Below are 22617 nucleotides of genomic sequence, written 5' to 3'. Positions count from 1 at the left end.
TGTTGCTCAATGAATGTTAGAGAATCTGTAAACTCTTTGCCTCTCTCACACCCCTTCTCAGTTATGTATGCCTTTCTTTTTGCTTGATCCCTCTGTCAGAGGTTTGTCAGTGTTACTGATCTCAAACAAGAAGCCTTTGGTTTTGTTCATTTTCTGTTCATTGTTTTTCTTTTTCCTATTTTCTCGGTTCCCACCTTGATCTTTAATATTTTCTTTTTTTCTACTTACTGCAGGTTAAATGACTCTTCTTAACTTGGAAACTGAGATCTTTATTTTTTTCCAATACAGAAACTTAATGGTATAAATTTCTTCCTAAGTACATTTTCTTAGATGGCATCTCACAAATATTAGTATACTGTACTTTCATTTTCATAAAATTTTAAAGTGCTTTTTAATTTACCTTTTGATTTCTTTTTGGCCTGTAAGCTGTTTTCCAGGTATATTTATGTCATTGATTTTTTTTTTAAATTATGGAAGTATGATAACACATTTATAGGAAACTTGGAAAATACAGAACAAAGTTTCACTATATTACAATTATCTTTTCAGTAGATAAATTAAGACTTTAGTTGAAGTTTCAATATCAAACTCTCAGAAATTAATAGGCTGAATAGACAGAAAAGTAGAAGGATATTGTAGACCTGAAAAGCTCTATGAACCAATTCAACAAAAGTAAGATTTATACAATTTTCACACAACAGTAGGATATAAATTCTATTCAATTTCTCATAGACTATAAAGTAGAAGATACTGGAATTGATAGGGACATAAAACAAGGTGCAAAAATTCATAGTCTAAAGGTATTGAGATCATATAGAGTCTATTCTCTTATCACTGTGGAATTATGTTAGAAATCTATATCAAACCTCAATAAAGTTAAAAAACTGAAAAAATACAGAAGGTGATTGCAGAGAAAAATGCATTTAAATGAGAAATTATTATCAAAATGAGAAATTAATATCAAAGATTATGTTTATTGATATATAATTATGTCATTGATATATAATTTAGTTAATCAATGAACATTCTTTGTATGACTCTAATCTTATTAAATTTATTGACATTATTTTTTATAGTCTAGAATATGCATGATCTTGTAAAATATCCCATTGCTTTTGGAAAGAATATGTACAATGTTGTTGCCACGTGGGGCATTCTTTAAGCACCAGTTAGATCATGTTATCTGATAGTATTGTAGAAATCTGTATCCTGATATTTGTCTTCATCTTCTATCAATTATTTGGAGAGAGCTATTGAAATTTCCAACTATAATTGTGGCTTTGTCTATTTATCCTGTATTTCATCAGTTTTTGTGTCATATGGTTTGAGGCTCTGTTATAATGTGCATAAAGATTTAGAATTGTTATGTCTTCCTGATTAATTGTTGCTTTTATGGTTATTGAATAGCAATGATACTATCATCTGACATCTACTTCATCTGAAAGCTTCCTTTTGAAAATGTAGGGTGATACGACTTTTTCATCTTTTTACTTTTAAGTTTTTATGTCTTTTATTTCAAGTACATTTTGTACATGCAACGTATAATTAGTTCTAGTTTTGTCTGACCTGACAAATTTTGCCCTTTAATTGGGATTTTTAAGCTAAGTATTATAAACTGTTTTATGTGATGAGTCCTCTTATCTACTAATTCTACTTGAATTCTGTCAATTCTGGGTAAGTTTTGATTAATCAATTTTTCTCCTAGTTATGGGTCACCTTTTCCTACTTTTCTGCATGCCTTGTAATTTTTGACTGAATGCTAAATATTATGAATTTAACCTTGTTTTGTGCTTGTTATTTTGTTTTCCTTTTATTGAAAACATTGCTTGAAATAGTTTGATCCTTTAGGGTCTTGCTTTTAAGATTTGTTGGGCAGGGCTGGAGCAGTGCTTAGAGAGGTTGTAAATATCCCATTACTGAGTCATGACCCTTTTTTTTTTTTTTTTTTTTTGCATCTTATCCTCAATGTCTAACACATCATGGATCACTCCAGTCTGATTAATGGGTTCCAAGTTTTTTCCTGGTCCTGTGTGATCACTGGCCAGTTAATTGTTCATTTATTTATTGGCTGTGCTGAGTCTTTGTGGCTTCATATGGGGGCTTCTTGCTGGTTTTGGTGTGTGGGCTTTTCACTGTGGTGGCCTCTCTTATTGCAGAGCACGGGCTCGGTACTTCTGGCACAGTAGCTCCTTAGCATGTGGAACCTTCCTGGACTAGGGATCAAATCCGTGTCCTCTGCATTGGCAGGTGGATTCTTCTTTTAATTAATTTTTTTATTGAAGGATAATTGCTTCACAGTATTTTGTTGGTTTCTGCCATACATCAACATGAATCAGCTGCAGGTATACATATGTCCCCTCTCTCTGGAATCTCCCTCCCACCTCCCTCCCCATCCCACCCCTCCAGGCTGTCACAGAGCCCCGATTTGAGTTCCCTGAGTCACACAGCAAATTCCCACTGGTTGTCTATTTTACACATGGTAGTGTGTATGTTTCCCTGCTACTCTCTTCATCCTCCCACTCTGTTCTTCCCCTGCACCCCTGTGTCCATACGTCTGTTCTCTGTGTCTGGAGGCAGATTCTTAACCACTGGACCACCAGGGAAGTTCCTAAATCTTTAATTTTGGTGTGGGTCTTTCTCTGGTCTCAGGGAGCCCCTTCTCGTGCACAGATCAATTTGTCCTCAGCTGTGTACTTGGAGAGGGCAGATGGCAGAAAACTCGCTTCCTTAGTTCTGCTCCCCTGTCCTGTAAATTCTGCTGTCTCTTGGACCCTAAACTTTCTCCCCTCAACTCAGGACGCCCACCAGGCCCCAGCTCTGTTCCTGCTGTCTGAGTCACAGCCTGGAAGGTCTCACCTTGTTTATTTTCTGTGGTTCGTGGGTCTCTGTCCTACATTGCTTGATGGCCAATGGTACCTCATCTTGGCCGAAGTGGAGGACAAATGAGAAGGACTTCTAATCCTCTTTTGTTATACTTTCAACCATGTTAACTGAGACACTGTAGCATTTTTCACTTTACTAGACTTGACCTTTTACCCAATTTGAAATCAATATATGAAATGCCTTTCTATTTAGGTTTCTCTGAGGAATCTCCTTGTTATAAAGAAAACATGGATTGGAAAAGCATCAGTGATAATTATTTTGCATTTTTGAATAACTTGATCAGGACTCCAACAGCTTCCATGTCCAGGTGAGTTTTCAGAATTCAACTTCTAGGTCTTGACTTAACTATTATTTGAAATAAACAAAACGCTTGCTTTAAAACATGAGATCCTGATTTAGCTGTTGATAGTCTTTCATATGTATTCAATTCTCAATAAATATTTGTATCATAGCATATGTATTTGTATCAAACACATATTTGTATCAAACACATATGACTCATGTTTCCATGGATTTTGAAAGGAAACAAATTAGAGGAATAAGATTTCCATTTGATAATGTAATTTATTATAAAATCCCCCCACTACAAAAAAATCATTCTTTGAAAAATAGTCTTATCTATTTACTTAGAGTTTACACTGGGGGTCAATGATTTAAGAGTCTGAAGTTCTGGAGACTTTTGGGAGAGAAGTGATCTTTGGACCAAATCTGCCAGATTATATACTGCTATACTCTTTCAGTGCATGTACTGAAATGGACATTTTAATGTATAATCATGGATACTGTGTATAGTTTAAAAGCACACGTTATTGTCTGTGGGGTGTGTTGGGACATGATGTGACAGAAGCTTTGCCTTAGAGTAGTAGTTCTCAAACTTGGAAATGGATAAAATTTATCTGTAAAGTTTGCTGAAAATACAAGTGCTTGAACTTTGCCCCAGACATGCTAAATCTTGCTTATGTGTGGGACTCAGATTTCTGTAGATATGAAGAATTCTATAGGTGGCTCTGGTATAGGTCAAAGCTTAAGAAGCATCCCATAACATCTATCCATCACTGGGATCCATCACTCCTGGGAAGCTTTTTTTTTTTAATTAATTATTTTATTGAGGGATAATTGCTTTACAGCATTTTGTTCTTTTCTGTCAAATCTCAACATGAATCAGCCATAGGTATACATATATCCCCTCCCTTTTGAATCTCCCTCCCATCTCCCACCCCATCCCACCCCTCTAGGTTGATACAGAGCCCCTGTTTGAGTTTCCTGAGCCATATAGCAAATTACCATTGGCCATCTATTTTACAGATGGTAAAGTAAGTTTCCATGTTCTATCAAGTATTTAGAGAAGAGCTAATGCCTATCCTTCTAAAACTCTTTCAAAAAATTGTAGTGGAAGGAACACTTCCAAACTCATTCTATGAGGCCATCATCACTCTGATTCCAAAACCAGAGAAAGACAACACAAAAAAGAAAACTACAGGCCAATATCACTGATAAACATAGACGGGAAAATCCTGGGAAGCTTTTTAAGCTCAGCTATTAGTGGGCACAGGAGGAATAGCAGGGGACAGACCCTCTGGAGAATCAGGCCTTCCCTCACGTGAGTCAGGTTTATAATACCTCACTTTCCTGAAGGTCTTAACTACTTAATAACACAGAAAGCCAGCAGTGAAACTACTCTAGATGCTCCAAGAGCGTGTTTTAATGTTATATTTGTAGATCCGTAGCAGCTGGCACAGTGTCTTTAATGATAGTAGTCACAGTGTTAGTTTCAGTTGTGTCTGACTGTGACCCCACGGACTGTAGCCCACCAGGCTTCTCTGTCCATGAAATTCTGTAGGCAAGAATACTGGAGTGGGTAACCATTCCCTTCTCCAGGGGATCTTCCTGACTCAGGGATTGAACCCAAGTTTCCTCCATTGCAGGCAGATTCTTTACCATCTGAGTCACCACGGAAGCCCATCTTTCATGACAGGGGCTAGGTACCTAGGTGTTGACTTAATGAATGGATGAAGAAGAATGGACACTAAGTACAACTAATATTAAGACAGCTGAGCTTGAAATGAGAAAACGCAGCCCATACCTGGTTCCTGCTGTACAACAGCAGTTTGAATTTGCTCACCTAAAAAATCCTGAAATGTTTCTTTCCTCATGAAATGGAAATAATGATGTTTACTTCCAAGGGCTGTTGTAGGAATGAACTAAGATGATAGTCGAGAAAGTGCTTAATAAACTGTAAGGTGATATAAATGTGGGAGGCAGCATCATTACTAGTAGCAGCAGTTCTGACTTGGTTCTCAGTCATCTATTACTGCTTCATGACCTCCAGTTGCTAATGAAAAACAAGATCGTTCTGCATTCTTCTGTACCAATAACACAATCTCTTCGAGCATGTATTTCTCTACATGGCTAGATTTGAGTAAGGCTTATCTCAAATTCTTCATAGTCGAGCTTTCTTTTTCCTGATGGAATTTTCTCCAGGAAATGTTTTCAGTGTTCCATGGTTCGAACTAACAGCTCTCTGTTCTACAAATAATAGTAAACTAAACCGAGCCTGTAGTTTTTCTGCTTTCAGATTTCAGCTCTGAGAGAGGAAAACGATTTCTGCATCTCATCCATCCTCTCTCTATTCTATGTCAGGCTGGGTTACACACAGGATTATAGAATTAAGGAAGTTCAGAAAGTAATTCACCCTTTAAGGCAATAATAGCCAAAATAGGTCAAAATCCTGTACCCACAGTTCTGAAATCTTAAAAAGTCTGAAAATTGAAGCTCTCCTTATGGTTGGCAGCACAACTCATTCTGCAGACTTAAAGTGTTTGTTTTTTTTTTAACTTAAAAAACATATTGGCTGTGGGGACTCTTCGCTGTGACATTAAGGCTTTTCTCTTGTTGAGGTATGTGGGCTTATTTGCCCTGCAGCATGTAGGATCTTAGCTCCCTGAGTAGTGATCGAACCCGTGTCCCCTCCAGTGGAAGTACGAAGTTGTAACCACTGGACTGCTGGGGAAGTCCCAGACTTAAGTGTTAAGGGTCTGTTGCCCACACACACTGAGCCTCTTCTGAAGTTTCCCTGCAGAAGTGTTGGTGGGCTGACAGAGGGCGCCTGGTGCCCATGGGTGGAGGGGCTGTGAATGCACGTGTGGTAGACACAGGCACAAGTTTCCTTCCTAGAGTCCAGAACACACAGGGCCCCAGGACTTCAAAAGTGGGTGTGTTGTTCCTGAGTCTGAGAAGTAACTCTTTCAAGTGAAGACTCACACTGTAAGTGTAGATTTGTCCTAATTGCTGAGCTGCTCCTTTGAGACCTTTTTGTGTTTTAAAAATAAACTCCTGGAGGAGAAGTTTATTTTATACCATCTAAAACAATAAGTTTCCAATAGTCAGGAATACAGCATTATTTACAGAGCACTGTGATTGCTTTTTAGAATGAGAAATCTCAACACTTGTCCTTAGATCATTCGGGGGCAAATTGTCTTGCCATTTGGACAACTTCTATCACTAGGACACTCTGAGACGTAATAAGGAATTGAATGCTAAGATTCTTCTAGAATAAATAGCAGACGTTAATGACTATGCGTATCAACTCATTGAGTAAAATAACTTTAAAATGCATTGTTTTTGGTGCAAGAAGCAGAATTTAAGCTAAAAGTATGCAACTACATTGTAGATTTCTAAAACATTTTCAGATGTTCACATTAATTTAATCTCTGTGGGAAAATATATTGCCTAGTAAATATTTCATTTATGTTTTCCTGTAAACAAGACTGCATATTTTCTGAAAATTTGATAAGTTGAATTTTTCTTAAAGGTATTTTTTTCTGATACTGAATCCATTCTGTTAATATTGTAGGGTCTTAAATTATACAAAGGAACTTCTAGTGATGGAAAAGAAGTTGCAGATGCTTAAAGATGAGCAAATAAACTTCCTTTTATCTTTTATGGAATTTTTGGAGAAATTATTATTGCCTAATCCATTCAACTTATCCAGTATTCTCAAATTTTATAACCTCCCATCTGTCCCTGAGATGACTGTAAATACAAGTCATTTGTGGCCAAATCATTCAGCAAGTTTAGAGAGAGATATACCTGGCATGGATACTCAGAAACTTCTAGAAGTCAGCAAAGAGATGATTGAAAAAATAGAAACTCATGAAAGTTTCTGGATAAGGAAGGAATCAATAAATATCTTGAGATTTGTGAAATTAATACTTCTGGGGATGAATCCCAAGTTTCTGGCATTTTGGATGCATGGCGCTTCAAAAGGAAAGAGAGCTGAACTGGGACTCTTGCCTACACTTGCAAATGTTTCTGATTCAGAAAATGAGATGATTCATAGGAAAAGCTTTAACTTTTCCCAATTGTTTCATTCAGATTGGCCTCAATCACCAGCCATGAAAATGAACTTTGTTCATGTAATTGAAGTGATAATAAATAGTCTCTGTAAGTTTGGATTTCTGAGGCAGGAACAAGTCTCAGAAACTGTGGGCACACTCTATGCTATGAGGAACGCATCCAATCTTTTCGTAGCCCTTTCTGAACCTCAAAAACAAGACATTGAGAAAATTTTGACTTGTGTATATCTACATGTCTTCCAGGACAAAGATTCAGCTTTACTTCTGCAGATTTATTCTTCATTTCACCAGTATATGTATAAATTCATGAGCATTCAGAGCAGAGAGTCTTTGTTTTCTCTCCTTATGCAAATCTCAAAACACATTTTGGATATCCTAAAGCAATTTAATTTCCAAAACATCAGCAAAGCATTTTCATTTTTATATGAGACAACAGGGGTCCTTGGGAGGATTTCTGAAGTACCTTACTGTCAACAATTGCTTTCAATTTTTAACTTTTTGGAGCTTCAAGCCCAATCCCTGGTGTCCACAGAGGGCCCTGCAACGGAAGTCATCCATGCTACTTTGAGAGGCCTCAAGCAGCTCTTCATGGTGGATGACGGTTTTCGTAATTCTGTATTTCAGTATGTGAGTCAACTCTTTAATGGCTCAGCAGAGGCCCTGCTGGGTGATGAATGCTTTGTTCTGGATAATAAAAGCATTTCTTCTGCAAATTATTCACCAGATGAGGGGTCTCCATTTATCCTCCCATGGGCACAAATCCTTTCAAACTTCTCAGCAGATGGCAGTGAGTTCCACGAGTTTGCAGCTCTTCATTGCACCACTTTGTGGCTTCACATGTGGACCGAGGTCTGTGGACACATAGCTCAGATATTTCAGCTGGACACGAGTGTTTTCACTCCTCTTCGTGTTGGTCTCAGTCAGCTTTTGGATGAACTGGAAAGTGATGAGAAAATTCCTACAAGCTGTCAGGAAGTAATTCCCAACCATCACCCTGCTAGACTCATCTTACATTTGCTTAAGAATGTAACTCAAACTGATGGCTTTCATGATTGGAATGATTTCCTGAATCTCAGGGATCTCTGGGTAGCACTAGGTGATGGATTAGTTCGAGTAAAGTTGCTTAACCTGGACCAGATAGAGAAATCCCTTTTCACCATGGAAACTACCCTGAGTCAGCTGAAGTCACTAGTTACCAACACGAGCAGAGAGTTTTTATATTCTCTGCTCAACATTTTTATTGAGTTGAGCAATACCTCAGCATCTATAGATAGAAGCGTACATTTGATGACTCACTTTCTCTTAAGGAACCTCACAAATTATGAAGTAAAGTTTGCAAGTGCCATCACCGACCTAAGAGACACAGTATTATTTCTTAAAAATATGTCCCACGACCAGGATTTATTGTCCTGTGCTGACATTTTCCAAAATGTCACTGAGTTTATCTTGGAAGATGGTTTATTGTATGAAAATTCTTCCCAGAGGGCATTCCACATTCTGGCCATGTTGAATTCCACATTTTCCTCTGTGGACATAGTTAGCAGACTGAAAGGATGTACCACGTGGGTCAGCGCTATAAACCACCTGTGTGCTGTGTATAACTCCAGTTTTTCACAAGGCCGTCTTCACGGTGTTCTGCGGAGTCTCAGAGAGGTGAAAGACAAACTGAACTCTACTTTGAAGCTTGTTACTGGGATGTTGAATATAATGATGGAGCCTTGCCCACTGAATAGGTCAAATATAAACTGTGTGAATGTTTACTTAAAAAACGTGACAGACTTTCTGAATGTTCTACTCACCGCAGTCTTTGGAAAAGAAAAGGTACCACATTTTGAGATTTTATTAACTCTTTTAAATGATTCCACAAACCAAGTAAGGATGATTATCAACAATGTCTTGAGAGACTTTGATTTTGCACCTCAATCTAACTGGACACATTTTACTGAATTAATTCTAAAACCCATAGAAATATCAGATGAAATGCCTCTTCAATTTCAAAATATTTGGCTGCAATTAGTAGCTCTAGGGAAGGAAATTCAAAATCTTGTGAAAGATATTTCCCCTAACAACCTGGAAAATAACACCTCTTATAAAGCTGAAAAAAATTTAAACATAATTGCTACCAGTCCAAAGGAAAAGGATATACACAGCTTAGGCAATTCATTTTACCAGTTAGCTAGTTACCTTGCCTTCAATTTATCTCACGATCTCCAAAGTTCACCCAAAATAATTTCTCAAGAAGTAATGAAAGCTGTGGGTCTCAGTATTCAACTCATGAAGGATTTGTTCAACTCCCTAACACCCTCTGCTTATCACAATATTCCACAAGAGCCAGGTGACTTTCAAGTTTTAAAGACGATGACTTCTCTCCTGCGCACTGTTAAGAAAACAGACGTATATCTGCTAGTAGATCAGCTTGAACACATTAGTGAAAGCATGATGGATTTCTTTAAGAACATCAGCAGGTTAGGTGCTAGCAATTTGGGGATCGGCTTCTTTATTGACTTAATGGAAAGATTTGTTGACAGCTCACATTCTTGGAGTATTAACCACCTGCTGAGGCTCTTACGTCTGTTTCCTAAAAAGGATGCTGATGCTGTGGTGGATGCGTACTACGTGCTCCCGCATGCCATGAGGCTCCTGCGGGGCATGGGTGACAAGAATATCACAGAGGCCCTCAGGGATGTCTATAACTTCACACTCCTCCATGGCATACACCTTTCAGACGTCACCAAGGAAGACTTCACTGCTGCGATAAAAACTCTTATGGACACAATTGAATTAGTATCAGCTCAACCTGGCATTGTTTCGAAGACATTGACTTGTCTTCCTGTATTTTGGTGCTGGAATCATACAACTTCTGGGTTTCAGCAGAACCCAAGATCAGATGCCTGTAATGCCCATGAGCTCACTTCTTCCTTTTACAGCCAAGTAGCCAGTATCCTTGACCACCTCCACCTGTCTCCCCATGGTGATGATTCACAATGTTTGAATGAAAGCACACAGAAGGAAATAACTAAGAAAGTAGCCTGTGTAATTCATGAACTAATGGACTGGAGTCCCATTCTTCTAGAGCTGTGTGAAGTTTTCCATGTTAAAACTTCACTTGTGAAATCTGTGCAAGAGTTTTGGCATAAGGTGTTACCATTTGTCCCGCTTTCTGGAAATCAGAGCAGTGGCAGCATCTCTGAGCTGTGTCCTGGTCATCTCATAAAGCAAGTCGCTTTGCCAATCATAGAAAAATTTAAAAACTTCAACTTTACAAAAGTCACATCAGATGAAAACCTTCTTGAAAAACTAGTTAGTTTAAACAAGGTTCTTAATGTGGATGAAGGAGCAGAAACATCTGTTCGGTATAATATTTCCTTTCGTTTGAAAAGAATAATAGACTTTCTTTCTAGGAAGGAGAACCTGGTAAACAGCACCAATTCGCTAGTTTCTCCGTTCATGACATTGCTGAATGCAAACTTCACAGGCAGTAGTTTAGAAGCATTATCATGTTTTATTAACAAAAGCGAAGCAGCTTACAACTTGGAAAAACAATGGCTTGAGTTTGAACAAATCATGAAAGATCTAACCCATAATTTTAGTATCAGACCCCTATATTCTGAAATTTACAAAGTGATCCAAAGGACTAATTCAGTGGCTCTTCAAAACATACCCTTATCACTTGCCCATTTTTTGGAAAGCCTGGATTTATCATCATTGAAGACATTAGAAATTATTGAAGATTTTTTACTGGTCATAAAAAACTGGTTTCATAAATTTGCAAATGAAGATTACTCCAAAATGATACAAACATTATTTCTTCTTTCGGCTAACAAGAGTTCAACTGATGATATCGCTTTGGTGACTAAAGACATTGCTACCTTTTTGGATTATCTCAAAAATGTTTCTAGAGAAGGTAATTTTGATGTTGCCCTTCTTACTCGTCTGCTAAGTCAAGAACAGCTAACTAATTTCTCAGTTGTTCAGCTGCTTTTTGAAAGCTTCCTAATTAATTCAGTCAATAACTTAGCTGAGCGTTCTCAAGGAGCAGCCTTGAACTTAAGTGATGCTGACCTTCAAATAATGAATCTCATTAACCTCGTCTTGAACCACACACAGTCAGAAAATGGTGAGAGAATCGTTCTCCCTCCAAGAAGCAGAGTGGGTTTCATGGAACAGCTTTTGAAAACATTCTTCTTTTTACTAAAGGAAAATTCTGGGAACAAAATATTTCTTCTGCTAAAAGACATCCACAAAGATCTCTTTGCAGAGATAAGGTGAGTTTATTTTTGCTTGTAAAGCACCTGTAGTTGTACATTACAATCCAGTTTATTTCCTCGAACTTCTACGAAACCTTGGAATGATCTTTGAAGTGAATTTTGTCTTAATGAACATTTTGGAAAAACCAAGGTAAAGTATCTTTGATGATTGTCATCTAATAAACCTATATACAAATGTGTATATTATAGTATTATGTTTTATTATATTTTAGATTATGAAAAAAGTTGTTAAAATTTTATTTTATATGGAACTGAAAAATTATTATATACATATATGGATGTATGCAGTGTGTATGTGTGTGTGTGTATAAGTGCTAAGTCATGTCCGACTCTTTGTGACCCTATGGACCATAGCCCACCAGACTCCTCTGTCCATGGGATTCTCTAGGCATGCCCTCTTCTAGGGGATCTTTCCCACCCAGGGATTGGACCCAGGTTCCTTATGTCTTCTGCATTGGCAGGCAGATTCTTTACCACTAGCACCACGTGGAAAGCCCAGATGGATATAAATCAGGGTCATATTTTGAATTAAGGCATGAACTGTCTAATTACGAATGAAGGGCTTAAATATTTTCATTCTAATAAGTTTACTATGATGTTTATATTTGGAATTGATAAAACTCCAACATTTTAAAACTGATAGTCACATTATATTTTTTCATATATTATGTTTTCATCCACTTTGAAGCTTGCCAATGAAAAGACTGGAGGGAAATTCTCATTTATTCTAGGATATCTGTATCAGTAAGTTGTCAACCTCAGAAGCAGAACGAAAAGAAAGATTTCATACCAGGATTGGCTTCTGCAGTTTTGGGGTTGGCTCAGCGAGCCTAGAATCAGCAGGGCAGGCCATTAGGAAACAATGGAGCCTGTCCCACAGATAGGGGCTGCAGGTTCCCATCCACAAGGCTGGTCAGGGGGTGATGGGATATGTCCAGTCCAGGACATGTCCAACCACTCACCCATTAGAGCCCAGGAGGTCCTAACCCTCTTGAAGACCCTCCGTCTGTGAAGTCAGCCTTTCCAGGGCCACATGCCTGTGCACTGACTGGGTCTTTAGTCACATCTGACAAATCTCCCTAAGCAGCACCTACCTTAGTGTTTACAATGGTACAACGTGGGCATCCTGACTCTCGTAAGTGGACCCCCTGTGAAGCCCAGCAAACCAGAAACACACCAGAGAGGGCTCTGGGGCTGTCATGTGGCCCAGCTAGCCGCCACCAAGCCAAGCAGCTTGCCAGGACTTGGGATATTCAGAAGGATGTTCCCTCCCACCCTGAGTGTCCCATTTGATCATTTCATGTTCCTTTCCTTTCTAAAGGCAAAAATGCATGGCTCTTTAAGTTGTTAGGTTTGAAGCTTTGCAATGGATTGATATATAAAACCCACCCACTCTTTTCATTATTTGGCAACAGAATATTAATTTTCATCTGGAATGTACTGTAGCATTTCAATTTTTCAGTATTATCCTCCTATAATGCTATTATAAAGCCCCCGAGAAATCACTGCAGTTCACACTTGAACAACCTCATGAGCCCAGTTATACTTGGATTTTTTCAATAAATATGTGGTACAGCACTACCCAATCCATGGTTGGGTGAATCCGTGGGTGGGGAATGGCAGACACAGTTTTTAATCTATGTGGAGGCTTAGTGCCCATAAGCTTTGGACTGTTCAAGGGTCCACTGTGTAAGCTTTCACTCTTTTCATTACTAACCATGAAATTAAAAAATATATATTTACAGTTTTGTTCCAAAGGATAAAATTCTAGAAAATCTGAAACTCGATCATTTTCTCACCTCCATGAAAGAAGATAGATTGGTGACCGCTTTTTCAACTTTAAAGGAAACTGTGTATCATCTAATAAAGAACTCATTTACATTAGATGATGGAGAATTATATTTTGATAATCATCAAGGACTGCAGCTCCTGGGAGATTTATTCCACACTCTTCTAAGGGAAACATCAATGAAAAAGGAGACTGAAAATGATCTGGAGTTTCTTATGGTGCTGAATCAGTTGCTTTCCCATATGAACAGTTCTGAGGACCTTTTCAAACTCAATCAAGATCTCCGGTCAGCTCTTCACCTCGTGAGAGAAACTTCCATAGTGATAGCACATTTCATGGACGCTCTTTTAAGCTCTCCTGTTAAGGACTTCCGTGTGCTGTACCCTTCCCTCCAGGAAGTTATACTTGCAAATCTAACCCATTTGCTTTCCTTTGTAAACAATTCATTCCCCCTAAGGAACAGAGCAACATTAGAAATTACCAGGCACTTATTGGGTGTTATCTCAGGAGCAGGTGGAGGGAACTGTACCCTTGACCCACTCTTGGATATGTCTGACACTCTGACCATGCTGGCCGACGATGGTGTAGAGATGAGAGGTCTTGCCACGTCAGTCACCTCCACCGTGAAATTTCTTAAGTTAGCCAAGAAAATTGCAAGAAAGGTGGCCACCATGTTTCAAACTCATCTCATTTCCACTGCCAAGGACACCATGAAATTCTTTGACACTCTTTATTTTCTTTTGCTACAAAGTGTTCGAAATGTTGTCAATGAAATGATTACTTTAAAAAAGGCAGATCATTTAATATTTGAAAATACAGATGACTTGTTGATGCCATTTCTTGACTTGGCCTTTGGCATGATTGGAGTTAAGCCTAATATTTCCCAAGACTCAGATATCCTCAATATGTCATCTGGCATATTCACATACATGAACCAGTCCAAACATCTTTATGATATTAGGGAAGAAATAGCTGACTTTTTAACTTCTGTGAAAATCAATTTGGGAGATGTGGAACATCTCCTGGCTGCATTTAAAAATGGGGCCCAAATATTTTCTGTGGATTCTGTCAATTTATGGGAAGAAATCCTTGATTGCTTAGTTCCTATAAATAACATCACCAGCCACATAGACTTCTTATATTCTAACCCAACTTCCACTCATAATTTCCCTCAAGATATAAAATGGGAAATAACTCATGAAGTGATCCTGTTTCTGCGTGAAATCCTGTCCCAAAACAGGACAGAGCTAGGGAGCTACTTGAGAATGGTGATCAACCTCATCTCAGTCACGCTTTTGAATGACACAGGGAAGGACCACAGGGGTGTTTTTAATCTGTTGCTGACATTGGCTCTGCATCCAAACGACCTTCTGAAACTCATCACGACAGTGGCAGAGGCCTCCCGTGAAGCTTCACTTTTTAACACCTCTTGGATTCAGAATGTGACTGAGCAGCAACTCCAAGAAGCCATCCAGACCCTACTGAGTAAAATAGCTCTCGTGAAGAAAGAGCTTCTCCTCAACAGCTCTCAGTGGACGCACTCCGTGAGCACTTTGCTTCAGCCCTTTTTTGAAATTTTTATTCATGCAACCACTGGAACACATGAGAAGACCCAGAAAGAGCTGGTTGACATTCCCGACATCCTCAAACCATTATCACGTTTTGAGAAATACCAGAAGGCATTGATCGCATTGGTTGAATACTGGCAGAGGGTCTCGCTGATTGATCAAAGGTAATGAAACACCCAATTTGTTTCATTCTGCCTGCCCGCACCACCCCTCCCCCGCCACAGTAACTATAAAACAGAAGCAGGCAGGAATCACACTGATCCAGGGTAAGTGTAAGTTTAGTTCAGTTCAGTTCAGTCGCTCAGTCGTGTCCGACTCTCTGTGACCCCATGAATTGCAGCACGCCAGGCCTCTCTGTCCATCACCAACTCCCAGAGTACACTCAGACTCACGTCCATGGAGTCAGTGATGCCATCCAGCCATCTCATACTCTGTCATCCCCTTCTCCTCCTGCCCCCAATACCTCCAGCATCAGAGTCTTTTCCAATGAGTCAGCTCTTCTCATGAGGTGGCCAAAGTACTGGAGTTTCAGCTTTAGCATCATTCCTTCCAAAGAAATCCCAGGGCTGATCTCCTTCAGAATGGACTGATTGGATCTCCTTGCAGTCCAAGGGACTCTCAAGAGTCTTCTCCAACACCACAGTTCAAAAGCATCAGTTCTTTGGTGCTCAGCTTTCTTCACAGTCCAACTCTCACATCCATACATGACTACTGGAAAAACCATAGCCTTGACTAGACGGACCTTTGTTGGCAAAGTAATGTCTCTGCTTTTCAATATGCTATCTAGGTTGGTCATAACTTTTCTTCCAAGGAGTAAGCATCTTGTAATTTCATGGCTGCAGTCACCATCTGCAGTGATTTTGGAGCCCCCCAAAATAGTCTGACACTGTTTCCACTGTTTCCCCATCTATTTCCCATGAATTGATGGGACCAGATGCCATGATCTTCATTCTCTGAATGCTGAGCTTTAAGCCAACCTTTTCACTCTCCTCTTTCACTTTCATCAAGAGGCTTTTTAGTTCCTCTTCACTTTCTGCCAAAAAGGTGGTGTCATCTGCATATCTGAGGTTATTGATATTTCTCTCGGCAATCTTGATTCCGGCTTGTGCTTCTTCTAGCCCAGCATTTCTCATGATGTATGTTCCTATAAATAAGGAACTTTTTAAACAGATTTTTTATATTCTAACCCAAATTCCACTCATAATTCCCTCAAGATACAAAGGGAAAGAAGTCATCATCCTGTTTTTGCCTGAAATCCTGTCATGAAACAGCAGAGAACTAGGGAGTTACTTGAGAATGGTGATCAACCTCATCTCAGTCACGCTTTGGAATAACATAGGGAAGCACCACAGGGATGTGGTCTTTGAGTTCAGCCTTCTTCTCCCTCTGACACTGGCTTCCACAGGAATGATTCAAGCCCAGTCCCTGCTTGCTATTTGACTAGTCAGCACTTAAATATGATTTGAATTTATTCCAAATCTTTCCATTCATTTTCCCCAAAAGTAAAAACCTCTCATTCTATTCACACATCCCAAGACTAGGTACCTAACTGGCGTTTGTGGTCCCCTGCTCTGGCAGCCAACGGCCCTGCTACTTGATATGGAAATAGAGATTTGGGACCACTCAAGTCACACAGAAGTCTGCACTTTCAGTGGTAACTGCCCACTGGGCAAGCCCAGATTTCACCCCTTCTCAGATTCCATCCAAGACCATGTGGTTGACCCACACCCAAGCACCAGCTGCCCAGCCTGAATGGTGGGTCAGGGGAATGGCAGGTTCCTGGAGGGCCCAGTGCTATTGGCTGTCATGCTCTGGAGGCTGTCTGCTGCCCAAGGATGTGGGCGAGAGCAGATGTGCCCCGGCCCATCCTCTCTGTGTGTGACACACGGTTCCAGTGGTCTGTGGGCTCCGCGGTACCGATGGTTCTATAAGCCCCAAAGGGAGATGGAAAGTGAACCCTCACTCACCTGCCAGACAGCCTGACCTGCTCTCCTCTATCCCTGTTGCCACAGGGCTGCACCTTGAATCCACTCCTTCTTAAAAAGTTGGAAAGGTCTCCTTGGATAGTGAAGCAGGTGTTTATTGGCACAAAGAACTATTAATAGCAGTGCCTTGGAATTTGAATGCTGGCTTTCAGAGCCTCACTGTTTCTGATCCTAAACTCTGTCTGACTTGACACTTGTCTCCGAATTTTTATTTGAGCTGGAGGTGATTCCGGCAAACCCTGCTCCCCACCAGTCCTGGCTTTCACCCCAAAGTGTCCAGTCCTTCATGGAGGTACTTTACACCATGGCCCCAAGACTGGAAACTAGTGGGCTGTGATCTGGCTGGGTGTGCTTGTCCAAGGCACGGTGCCCAGTTTCGTTCCACTTTAGCGATTCCTTCCTTCCACTATTTTTTCCCTGTCTTTTTGTTGCTGTTCGGTCACTCAGTGACTTTTTGTGACCCCATGGACTGCAGCATGCCAGGCTTCCCTGTCCTTCACCATCTTCCGGAGCTTGCTCAAACTCATGTCCACTGAGTCGGTGATGCCATTTCCTGTCTTTACTTTTCTTTGATCAATGCCTTCTTGATGAGGAAGATACAAAAAGTCCAAGACAGAGAACCCCACTGGTAGGGAGGGAATGCCAGGATTGTTGGCAACAAAATGATGCTCTGAATGAAAACAGGAGACCTACTGTCTCCTCAGCTGTGTCCTCCGATGTCTGTAGAGTGAGTGGCCCAGCAGTGGGATGGTTCTTTCATAAGTGTTACACATGCACTCACTTAGAGAAGCTGGTCTTCACCTCTAATATTCCTGTCTGTTTCCCCCAAGTGTCTTGGATGCCTGTCAGGCTTTCCTGCAGTCCCCGAAGCCCCTAGATGCTGTGGTGACCCTGTGGAGAATGGAGACGCTGGCCCAGCGCGTGCTTCTCCTCCTTGCAGGTGAGCTGCTCTCGGGAGAAGGGCTGGTTGGTCCCCGCCTGTTTCCAGAGCTCAACTGGCCACGAGATGGTTGGATGCCCTTGAGCTACTCTTGGGCTCAACTGCAGCCTTCTTGCCAGGTTCCCTAGACCCTGAGGACCTCCTCTCCCCCTGCCCCCAGCACTGTGACCTCCAGCCAAGGTGAACATCCCCCTCCCTGCTCCAAGCTCTGCCTCTGCTCATGGAATGTGCTTCCCTGTCTCTGCGGTCTGAACTTCAGCCATGGCCTCTGGCTGGAGCCAGGGCATCTCTTCCAGGAGGAATGCCTGCGTCCCATTTGCGTCCTGTTTGCTGGTGGTGACCTTGAGTTGACCTCTATCTAATGTGGTATTAAGGCTCCTATTTCTTAAGTCTCCCTCCTCTGCCCGAGTCAATGTTCTTTGAAGGCAGCAACTGTGTCTCTGTCTCCTGTGCGTGCCCAGTGCCTGGCGTGGAAGATCACTCTACCGACAGGTGCTGGGTGGTCCATGCAGTGACTCGACTTCTGGAACACTTTCTCTAAAGTCCTGGCACTGAGTGCTTGTCTTTAAGTTTGTTGGACCCTCTCCTGCATTTGTTTGCTACTTCACTGAGAATAGGATCTGTTACTCATTCAGTTCTGTCTCCATGATACTCAGCATAGAGTCTGTGACAGTGATTCATTGCTACTTACGTTGTAAATGAATTCATTCATTTAAGATCCTTCTTACCAAATCCATTACTACAGATTTCAGTGACGTTTCCCTGGCATACCATTGTGGAAGGAAAGTACCGCGAGCTGCCTCATGGGGCTCCTGGGTGATTTTTAGATCTTTTTCCAAGACGTGAACACTGGCCTCAGAGCACATTTGGACCATAGACTGCACAGTGCTGCTGGAGTGTATTCACCCACGCGTGCGTGTTGCTGCTTTTTCCACGCGTAGGCTCCTAAATGAGGCTGCACCCAGACCTCTTTTTTTTTTTTTTATTAAAACAATGTGTTTTTGGCCACATTCCTTTGTGGCTCAAATGGTAAATAATCTGCCTGCAATTCAGGAGACCTGGGTTTGATCCCTTGGTAGGGAAGATCCCCTGGAGAAGGGAATGGCAACCTACTCCAGTGTTCTTGCCTGGAGAATTCCATGGACAGAGGAGTCTGGCAGGATACGGTCCATGGGGTCACAAAGATTTGGACATGACTGAACGACTAACACTTTCACACTTTCTGCTGCATGTGGAATCTTAGTTCTCTAACCAGCGTTGGAACGTGTGCCCCTGCATTGGGAGCACAGAGTCTCAACCACTGGGTCACCAGGGAGGTCTTTGCACACAGCTCTCTTGGTGCAGTCGGCCCTAAAGTCCTTGACAGCAATGGTGTCAGGGATGTCGGGGAGATGGTGTGAGCCCAGAGGAGGACACGGGGAAGCCGAGGTGGGCTGATCAGGAGAAGAGAGGAGCCGGGGTCAGTGGAGCAGGCCGTGAGCCCTGGGGTCCCTCGTGGAGCCTGCCAGGCCAGCTCTGCCCCCTCCCTGTCGTCCCGGGTGGACCCGACACCTGGCTCACGCTGCTGCCTCCTCCTGACTTACTCTCTGGTGACTGTTAGTACTTAGATGATTATTCTCAGGTGAGGTGTTATGTCCTCTGGGAAGCTCTTCTCGGCGCCCCTGCCTGGGTTCGGTGGCCCTGTGTCAGGCCCGTTAGCTGTGCCCTCTGGGCAGTGAGCCCATGGGCTCCTTGTGATTGCATTTGCATGTGGGGACTGGAGGCGGCAGCCACTGGCAGATGCTTGGTGAGTGAACACGTGAGCACGTGTTAGCGGCCCTCTTGGGCTCAAGTCTCTGTCCCCCGGGACTCCTGCATGAGTGTGGTCTGTGAATTTTCCTCTGACATCCTGGAGGGAATGTGTAGCCCTGGCAGGCAGTGTCCAGGCCCAGGTGTCCCTGCGTGGCTGTGTGGCACTGGAGGATACCTTGCAGAGGCTGCTCGGGCTCTGTGCAGGAGTGGCCACACCCACCACCGACAATGATCTAGGGCCTGGAGGGGGTTGACTAAGGGTGTGGGCAGCAGAGGCTGGGGCTTTGGGAGGAGAGGCTCATTTGGGGCAGGACCCAGCCTATCAAGTGTTAGTGTTAGTTGCTCAGTTGTGTCCGACTCAGCAACCCCATGGAGGCAGCCCGCTAGGCTCCTCTGTCCATGTGATTCTCCAGGCAGGAATACTCTGGTGGGTTGCCTTTTCCTCCTCTAGGGGATCTTCCTGACCCAGGCATCAAATCCAGGTCTCCTGCATTGTAGGCAGATTCTTTGCCATCTGAGCCATCAGGGAAGATGTCAACTTTGATCTCACATTAAGTTGAATCATGGTGGCTGGGGCAGGGGAAGGACCAGGGCTTCCAGACCAAATGGGCCGGTGTCCAGTGCCTGCAGACACAGGCTGGCCGAGGGACACCAGAGGCTGGAGCTCGTAGCTATTTCCACTGATGAAATCAGTGAGGCATGGATACACGGGTGCCTGGCATGTACTAGTCCCGCTCCTGCATTCTGTTAAGAGGGTAGGTTGAGTATGGGTGACCCTGCCCACCGTGGGGACATCATCCCACAGCTTATGAAGAGCTGTTTGTAGCAAAAAAGGGTAACTTAGGATCTAACACAGGCTTAGCTTTGATCCACTCACTCACCTCTCTTCTGTAATACCTTCTTAAACCCAAGAATCGATGAATCTTTTAGTGACAGAGCAGGAGAGGAGTGAGGCTGGTCGGGGAGGCAAGGTGAATTCATTTTATAAATGAAATCCCAGTTGTCATGTAGGTTTATTTTTTTCTTTAAAGAAAATCTCTGTTTCCAGTTAGAGGTGTTATGAGTGTTGTTGATGCTGTATTATGCGCCTCTGCTCACCTTTGGGTGGCTGACAGATATTCTCACATGCAGAGCTTGCACTCTAAAATGTGGCTGCTTATCTGACATAGTGAACCCAGCCACACTTTAAAGCATAATTATTTCACTGTTTTATAGTCAGCTAATGTAATGGCTTTTAAATGAATTAAACATTCACCAATACTTGAATTTATATGTATTTTGCCATTCTGTACTGCATTTGCTAAATTAATATAGCACACTTGAGTCACTTCGTTACTGAAGATTAATTTCTAATTTTTATATTTCATTTCAAGAAAACCCAAGCATGTCATACTTAAGCATGAGTAACATTCAAACCTCATCTCCACTTTCCTTATTAAGTTGTCACTCCATTCTGTAGTGACAGGCCCAGAGAAGTTACAAGCGCCAGCCAACAGGGTATGGGGTAGAATGGGCCAAAATGGGCAAGTCGTCCTCTTCTGTCACACAGAGGGAATACAGTCAGATCTGTTACAATGGCTGCTGACAATGAAGCAGTGATTTGTGTGTCACAGAGTTGAGTTCAGCAACACCATGAGGAAAGTAACCTTTTTGTCCTTTGGATGTAGTACTTGAAATACATTAGAAAAGTCTGCCTGGGAACAGAGTGTGTAGTTTGATGGCTCTTAAACCAAAAGGGACCTCGTAGTCACCTTTGACTTGGTTTGATCTGGTTTCCCAAATTGGCAAACAAAGGTCCAGAGAGTGTGAGTGACTTGCCCAGGGCCTGGGGTGTGGGGGAGAAGTCAGAGTCCCTCTTCGGTGGAGAAGCACAGAAGGGCTGACCAAACAGAGAAGAGGGTCCAGACAGGGAGATGGGCCAGGCATGGGGGTGGCCTGATGTGACCAAATGCTGGAAGAATGCCAGTAGCAGGTGGGAAGAGCCAGGACTGGTCGAGGGGGCAGGTCTGCAGAGGCCAAGTGAGGTGCAGCAGGAATGGGCCGGGAAGGTAGGGGACAGAGGCTAGCATTTCCAAGCCTCCTGGGCAGCTGCAGGACAGTGTCAGCGGTGGGGCAGCTGTATCTCCAAAACAGAGGGTCCATTTGTTCTCAAGGCTTCCCTGGTGGCTCCGGTGGTAAAGAATCCGTTTGCAATGCAGGAAACTTGGATTCGACCCTAGGGTTGGGAAGATTCCCTGGAGAAGGAAATGGCAACCCACTCCAGTATTCTTACCCGGAGGATCCCAGTGGTGGGGTCACAAAGCATCAGACATGACTGAGTGACTAAGCACACACACATTTGTCCTCAAGGATACATGCTGAATGCTTCATATACCTTCAGATCAGATCAGATCAGATCAGTTGCTCAGTCGTGTCTGACTCTTTGCGACCCCATGAATTGCAGCATGCCAGGCCTCCCTGTCCATCACCAACTCCCGGAGTTCACTGAGAATCATGTCCATCGAGTCAGTGATGCCATCCAGCCATCTCATCCTCTGTCGTCCCCTTCTCCTCCTGCCCCCAATCCCTCCCAGCATCAGAGTCTTTTCCAATGAATCAACTCTTTGCATGAGATGGCCAAAGTACTGGAGTTTCAGCTTTAGCATCATTCCTTCCAAAGAAATCCCAGGGCTGATCTCCTTCAGAATGGACTGGTACCTTACCTTATTCATTTTCCATTTTAATAAGAGATCACTTGTATTTTTAACAATAATATGTTGGGTTTCAAAATCAGAGAAATAGCAAGATTAATGAGAAAATATAAACTAAGGTGGCTCTGGGTGGTCTGCTTCTGGCAAGTGTGAATTTGGGTTTATTCTATGCACTCTACCTTGTCTGCAGTTCAAAACCATTTTAAAAAAAGAATTTTTGAGAAACAATGTAAAAATGTAAGAAGCAGGACTTTTGCTTTTTTTTTTTTTTTCCTATGTGAAAGTGACAGAAGTTTTGTTATTCGTGAGAATACATTTCATCTTCTATAAGGTGAAGACACAGAAGCA

At 42.1% G+C, this 22617-nt stretch overlaps 1 protein-coding gene across 1 annotated transcript in view; it reads left to right on the top strand.

Annotated features, from left to right (window-relative positions):
* LOC112586431 (ATP-binding cassette sub-family A member 13) overlaps nt 1-22617 on the top strand; it is a 115506-nt gene that overhangs the window by 24316 nt on the left and 68573 nt on the right. The window contains exons 12-15 of the mRNA XM_045166516.1: nt 3076-3190; nt 6737-11503; nt 13252-15027; nt 17679-17788. Coding sequence (XP_045022451.1) covers nt 3076-3190; nt 6737-11503; nt 13252-15027; nt 17679-17788 — 6768 coding nt within the window. The remainder of the gene's footprint in view (nt 1-3075; nt 3191-6736; nt 11504-13251; nt 15028-17678; nt 17789-22617) is intronic.

This window comes from Bubalus bubalis, chromosome 8 (genome assembly GCF_019923935.1).
Source record: "Bubalus bubalis isolate 160015118507 breed Murrah chromosome 8, NDDB_SH_1, whole genome shotgun sequence".
Classification (NCBI taxonomy): Eukaryota; Metazoa; Chordata; class Mammalia; order Artiodactyla; family Bovidae; genus Bubalus; species Bubalus bubalis.
Note: the sequence above shows the minus strand (reverse complement) of the source record. Positions and strands in the feature narration are given on the sequence as shown.